The sequence below is a fragment of the Lontra canadensis genome, unplaced genomic scaffold, assembly GCF_010015895.1.
Source record: "Lontra canadensis isolate GAN:19392208 unplaced genomic scaffold, GSC_riverotter_1.0 scaffold18, whole genome shotgun sequence".
Classification (NCBI taxonomy): domain Eukaryota; kingdom Metazoa; phylum Chordata; class Mammalia; order Carnivora; family Mustelidae; genus Lontra; species Lontra canadensis.
In genome coordinates, this window is record NW_022631012.1 from 21330398 (window position 1) to 21337641 (window position 7244).

The 7244-nt window shown below is 39.2% G+C and overlaps 1 protein-coding gene across 1 annotated transcript in view; it reads left to right on the plus strand.

Moving 5' to 3' along the window:
- The window catches only part of TMEFF2 (transmembrane protein with EGF like and two follistatin like domains 2), a 230847-nt gene extending 224531 nt beyond the window's left edge, over positions 1–6316 (plus strand). Inside the window, exons 8-10 of the mRNA XM_032860195.1 lie at positions 491–614; positions 2412–2570; positions 5987–6316. Coding sequence (XP_032716086.1) covers positions 491–614; positions 2412–2570; positions 5987–6083 — 380 coding nt within the window. The 3' untranslated portion in view covers positions 6084–6316. The remainder of the gene's footprint in view (positions 1–490; positions 615–2411; positions 2571–5986) is intronic.
- Positions 6317–7244: the final 928 nt, after the last annotated feature.

Below are 7244 nucleotides of genomic sequence, written 5' to 3' on the forward strand. Positions count from 1 at the left end.
TCTGTTGCAATTTGCATTTAGTTTTGGAAAACGTCTGTTTAACAACTGAACACGACCCTATTTTAACTTTTAAGCTCCCACACTGAGAAAGTATCAAGGTATTGCAGCATTTACTCTTAGGGACATTATGCTGGGCTTTGAAATTCGAAGACTAAGATAGTTCTTGAATTATTTTATGATCAATGTACAGTGTCCACACAAGGAAAATTAAAGCCGTCTGCCAACTCTTGGAAACATCACTGGCCATTAAAGATGGAAGAAATTGCATAAAAGCATGAAAAGCACTTGGTAGTTTTGCAGCTTCATCTCTAAACACAACGAGAAGATATCTGTCTTTCAGTCCTCCTCCGTTCTTCTGGAGCATGGCCTTTCCGTTCTTGCCCTTTTTAGTATCTTCTCCTGCTATGGCTTTGCTTCTTGATGTACCGGTTGATCTCACTGGGCTAGGAACGTATTTACAAGGGGTGCCTGCTTTTATCTGTATTCGCAGAGAATGCCAACAAGTTAGAAGAAAGTGCAAGAGAGCACCACATACCTTGCCCAGAACACTACAATGGTTTCTGCATGCACGGGAAGTGTGAGCGCTCTGCCAACATGCAGGAGCCCTCTTGCAGGTAATGTTTTCGCTCTTTAACTTGATACTATGTAAAGTCAACACAGAGAACTGAATTCTGGATGTTTGCAAAGAGTTGCATGGCATTCTGCCTGCCTGGGTGATCAGCCGCAAAACTTTTCACTGCCTCTCCTGCACACCCACACACACGCACACACACGCGCACACACACACACGCACACACAGACACCCACTAGAAAACCAGGAAATGCACGTGCCTTACATACCCGAGGACTATGTAGCATATCATTATGGATAGTCGTCTGGTAGAATTTTGAATTGTACTTTGGGCATGACAAGCTTCTCAGAGACTCAGGCTCCTAAAGACATAGGTAGCTCTTAGCCTATAACAGGTGGTCAGTAAATATTTCCAAAATGAACCGATGAGGACTTAGCGCACACGAGATAGCATTGTTGCTTTGGGAAGGTCATCTTCTCCGAAGTCATCCAGGTGTTCTAATTAATATTATCAATCTTGGTTTTGTTAGGCACATACTCTTTTCTCTGGATCTGCTATTACTAGCCTCGTGTAGTGAGATTATTAGCCATACTTCCACTGATTCTAACTCAGTTGAGACACAAAGAAATGGCTTGTCTGGACTTAGTTAATAAATCCGAGTATCTCCTGAGTATTCATGAATAGAACATAATTATTGAGATGGTAAAAAGATGGCAAAGCCAAGGTGGAAAAACAAATGTATTTTTATTAAAGGAATCTGCAAGTGGCACATGATGAAAAAGGTTGCGTATTGTTATACAGGGAAAGGAATTTCTCTCTCTTCTCCTCTTCCTCCTCCTTACCCTTTCTTCTCTCTCTCTCTCGCCCACGAACTGTCTCCCTCTTATACTTCCCTTAACTGAATACACTGACACCTTCCAGTGAAGCCAGGGAGAGCGAACAAAACTGAGCGGCTGCTCCCGCTGCCCGGTCATCCTTAGCAGGACCCCCATTATTAAACCCTTCAAGACAAAGAGGAGAGACCCCAGGCTGTAGAAATTCCAAGTGAATACTAAAACATTTCCACAAAGCCAGTGACAAGTTGACCCTTGTTGGTATTGTTACGTGAACACTTTCTTCATTTCATTGTCAAATACTAACTTTAACACGCAGGTGGTCCACTGGAGCTCTCTGAGGAGGGTTGAGGCAGTGAGAGGCGGCGCTCTTTCTCAGATGAACACACATGAGTTTATTTTGTGAAGCTCTCGTGCCTACACCATAATTACTTTTTTCCTACTGAAAGTTAGCTCTCCAACATAAGGAGACAACTTTATGATCGACAAATTAAAGAAATCACTTATTGGACCTTTGGTCTAAACATTTTTCAACATTTATCCTCACAGTAGCATACAGAATGCTTTATCCATAAAGACATAAATAAATAGCCCCATTTTATACCCATATCCTCAGAAACAAACTTTTTCTTGTAATCATGTCGACTTAGGTTGATTAAAGAAGAAGTTAAATAAAATGTGAAACTCGCCTAAAAAAAATATAGTAAGAACTAGTAGCATTTCTGGACATCTCCTCCTCCTCTGTCATCATTACAAACTATGTACCAACCTCCTGTCCTCAAAATCTTATTATAAGTATAAAAGAAAACCTCACATCTTTGAAACCAAAAACACAAAGAAATCATGTGGAAAACAAATAGTCGAAACCCATATCTACAAAATAGCTTTTTTTTTTTTTTTAAAGAGGGCAGCAAACAGCCGTGACTTCACAGTGAAGACAAATGTGTACAGGATATACAAATGTGCCCCGCGGCTACAGCTAACTGGGCACTGTCGTTTCTTCCAGGTGTGATGCTGGTTATACTGGACAACACTGTGAAAAAAAGGACTACAGTGTACTGTACGTTGTTCCCGGCCCTGTACGATTTCAGTACGTCTTAATCGCAGCTGTGATTGGAACCATCCAGATTGCTGTCATCTGTGTGGTGGTTCTCTGCATCACAAGGTCAGTACCTGTGCCCAGATAAAGAAATCTGTTGCTCCTTGCCTCACTTAGATTACTCTAGGCAGGAGTCCCCCCGTGGACTCTGCAGCCGTCCTCTCAGGAGTCCTATTTCCTCATCATAACAGCATGTGAATAGCATCGATGTTCATGCTGGAGGGCTACAAAGTATTTTCCTCATTTTTGCATTTTGATGAGGATCATTTATTTTTGAAGCAAAGATCTGTTTTTCTCCACCGTGTGATGCCAGTCCTTGTTTAAATATGCTCTTCCATTTAGCTATAGAATGTCAGTCCTTCGTTCAAACTACTAACAGACTATTTAGACGACGGTGTTACCTTATTTATCCAGATGAGTGTGCTGAAAGAGGTGGTAAGTGATTGTGTCCAAGGCCTAAAAGAGTGTTAAAGGACAGCTTTCATTTATGGTGCCTGCATTTCCAATTACAGCTCTGATATCATCACTTTTAACATATTTGATGTAAACAACAGGTATATTTTTATCTTAAGTTAAAACAGCTTTTAATCACAAAATTCAAAGAAAATAGCTACAATAAAAAAGATTATGTTGTAGTACATGAAAACCTTTGATATATGGAAACATGAAGCAAAAATGACAGCAAGTGTTTATAACAAACCCCCAGTACAATCAAGTGGTAATTGTTTCCTGGAGAGCTAGACTGAGACGGATCCAGAGACCCCATCCCGTTTCACTAGGAGAGAAAACCAAGGTTAGTCAGTGATGTCTGACACTGTGCTGGGAGTAAAGGAGTAGCCCAGGTATGTACTCGCTTAACTCCATCAGTGTGTGAGTTCATGGCAGCCAAATCTGTATTATTCATGCCTTGTCTAACCGGAAATATTACTGAAGATTCTTTCTAACCTGATTTCGCTCTCCCTGAGAAAAAAGTTCCAAGAAAGTTTTTCAAGGTTTTTGCCAAATTCACAAGACACTTAAACTTTCATTCATTTGTACAGCTCTATAGTAAATCAGAATGTTTCCCCCAAAATTATTTTTCTAAAGACAAGAAAATAAGAGAAAGTATCGTATCTTTAGAAAATAAAAGCCATAATACATCTCCGTAGCTGTACCGCACTATCTTCTTTGAGGACAAGTGTGGCATTTGTTCTTGAAAGAGACAAAATATGGTTCATAAATCCTTGCCGGGCCTAAAAGCTTAAGGGAAGATCATCGACGGAAGCTTCGTGCTGCTCAGAGCCAAGCTGAGCTCATCAACTAGACTCTCACGTTTAGATGCCAAGTGAGTCAATGGATTATATTAAAATAGATTCTAGGGAACATAAAGATAACTCAAGAAACCAAAAATACTGAGTATAAAGGAAAGATAGAAAAGAATCTAAAACACAAGATATGGTGCCGTATTATTCTAAGGGTCTTGAACCTTCCCATCTGTACGCAATGTCCGTGCATGAAAAACCGAACTCCATGTAGTAGATCTAATCTCATGACAATTGGACTTGCTACTTCCCGTACTGACGAAGATGCAAAACTTTCAGTACTTTAGCAGATCTTCTCGAGTTTGTTACTAATCACAATTCTGTCCCCATACATTATAAGAACAGCTATAGGGTACACGGGGTTCTCACCCACCAAGCATTGTGTGTGGGTATGTTAGATGCGCGTGTATGTCACACATGCGTGTACACACACATACTCATTTAATAACATATGAAGAAGGAACAGTGATCCCTGTTTTCCAAGTCGGAACCCGGAGGTCTGAGACGTGAGCAAATTGCTAAGTGTACGCGGCGAAGCAATAAGGGCAACCCTGGAGTCCGGACGGCTGGTGTCCGCTCTGGTCACTTTAGCCCTGCTCACTCCGCCCTCGGCTGGCCATGACGCCGTGTGTTCCAACTCCGGACAACCGAAACGGAGCTCCAAATGAGAAGGAAGCCATTGCTTCAAGGCATATGCCCATTTTCATTTTCCATATTAAAGCAAAACAAAGCCTATTCTCTAATTACCTTGGAGGAAGAGTACATGAGCTGCGTGAGTATTACTGTAGTGCATTTTGTGAAGCTGTCTTAGGATGTCCTGGTCTTCCAAAGTCTTTCCAGGGGTCACACCAGTCAATAAAAAAACTCACACTCTCCCTGGCATGGATGCATTCTATTCACTTGAAAATGTTCTACCCAGAAACCAGATTTTCCACCTGGGCCATCTGCCCCTCTCCAAAGCCTGCCCTCTTCTGGCCACCTTGACCACATTTGTCTGTCAAGACCTACTCCAACATATCCCGTTGCTAAAAGAGCGACGCGCTGCGCCGAGCAGAGGTCCCTTCATTCTCTTCAGTTTCTTTTCATTTCTCCATCACCTGGTTGCTCTTCCTTTCTCTCTTTCCCTTCTCCCACTTTCTTTTTTCCTAATTGTTTCCCCTTGTTTTTATAATTTTAGTCAAACATCTGCCCTCCTTCTAAATACAGCATGTGTCATAAAAATATAGACACCTAGAGACATGCTCTGGAATGGAAAGTGTTGCCCTGTTGAGAAGATGGATTTTCATCTTTTCATCTCCGGCTCCCGCTTGCTGGGAACGGGACCTTCATCTCCATGTTCATTTTGACAGATCTACCATACCCGTGTAAAATATATATATATATATATACACATATATATTTATTCATATATGAACATGTATAGGAATAGATAATCTCTGAAACCATCTTATTATAATAGGATTTTATATGAACTTTATATTTTTTTCTTATTTGCATCATCAAAGCATTCATTTATTACAAGAGAAAAGACACCAGACCAGAGCTTTTCAGATAATTTGACTGAATTTAGCTTTTTATAGAAGTGAAGTAGTTGGCACCAATTTATGTCTCCAGCTTATGGTATTAATATAGAAAAATGATATCAGCCCGAACAAAAACAATATCTCTTTTCATTATGTATCAGATATTAAGAGTTGGCTCATTCTCTGGTTGGCTAGGATTTAAACTTATAGCACTGAAATGTCAATATAACATTCATCCTGAGGACATTTAAAATATAAAATTGTTGAAGACATTTAAAGTGAGCTTAGATGAGCTCACAACTTGCTTGATAGCCTTCTGCTGAGTCATTCTTGTGCTTATGAGGAAGCGCGTGAGGACCAGGTAACTGTGTCCCCTTCACCGTCTGCCTCTGCTCTTCAGTGCTCCCCAAAAGATGTTTACAGACAACGGCAAGGAGAAGCAAAAAAAAAAAAAAAAAAAAGAAAGAAAGAAAAAAGAAATAAAAAGAAAGAAAGAAAGAAAGAGCCTTCTAAAATATCCCAGCTTCTACCAATAATAAATTCTTTTGTCTGAAATATTTTAACAATGGGCTTAATCCACAACTTCACTCTGTAATTGTAGGACCAAACTTCAGGTAACAGCACTGGACTAAGATTTGTAAACTTTCCAACCTTCTAGGAAATGCCCCAGAAGCAACAGAATTCACAGACAGAAGCAAAACACAGGGCACTACAGTTCAGACAACACAACAAGAGCATCCACGAGGTTAATCTAAAGGGAGCATGTGGCACGGTGGCCGGACTTCCGAGAGCTGGGACTACACAGTACAGTATTATAGACAAAAGAATAAGACAAGCGATCTACACATGTTGCCTTGCATTTGTGGTAATCTACACCAATGAAAACATGTACTACAGCTATATTTGACTATGTATGGATATATTTGAAATAGTATACATTGTCTTGATGTTTTTTCTGTAATGTAAATAAACTATTTATATCACACAATATAGTTTTTTCTTTCCCATGTATTTGTTATATATAATAAATACTCAGTGATGAGAAAAAATTGGCCTTCTTAAATTTGCGGTATCGCATACCTGTAAATAGAATCAAGCTGGTACAATCTGTACAGGTACCAATATTTCATCTTCCCCCACATCTTGAGACAGAGCATTAGTTTATACAGGACTCAGTGGCTAGGTTTTGAGTGATTCCAAGATCAAGGGAAATGATGGTTATTGGAAAAGAGAAAAAATAATTTACTTTATATCGAGTGAGGATAAAATATTTCAGATCTTTGAATCATCTCTATTTCATCAACTTTCTTCCCTGGTCTTCCATTTTCATCCCTAGAGCTGAAAAATCTCTGGCATATAAATTAAATCAAAGAAGAAGGGGAAGGAAAGTGTTTTATAACTCATAAAAGAGAGGGAAAGAAGATATTGGTTTTTATTTGGAAAGCATCTTAGAATCTCGCTGTTAAGTGCAGATACCTGAAGGGTCGGGAACAAGTTTCATATCAGGAATACACAGAGCACAAAATCTGTTCCATTTAGGTGAGTGGAATTAAGAACTTGCAGAAAAACTTAATAACATCATTAAAAGGGAAACACCAGAATCATAGATTCTCAGAAGCACCTTGCTACATTTATAGCATAGAGTTCTTGAAAAAGAAGTTAGAATGGCCACCAAATTCCTTATGAAGAGCTTTATGTCTCCTGCTGACCCATTTTTTGAAGTGGGACTATGGTGATGATGATAATTCATTAAAAAAAAAAAAAAAACAGAGAAATACATTGTAAGCATATTTAAATGCTGGGATAAGAAAGCAAATTAATCCCATAACAGCTAAAAGAATTTAGTGATAAGAATTCTTGAGCATATAAATAGATATGATCACTTTGGAAAGAAATAAAATATGAAAATTCTCAAA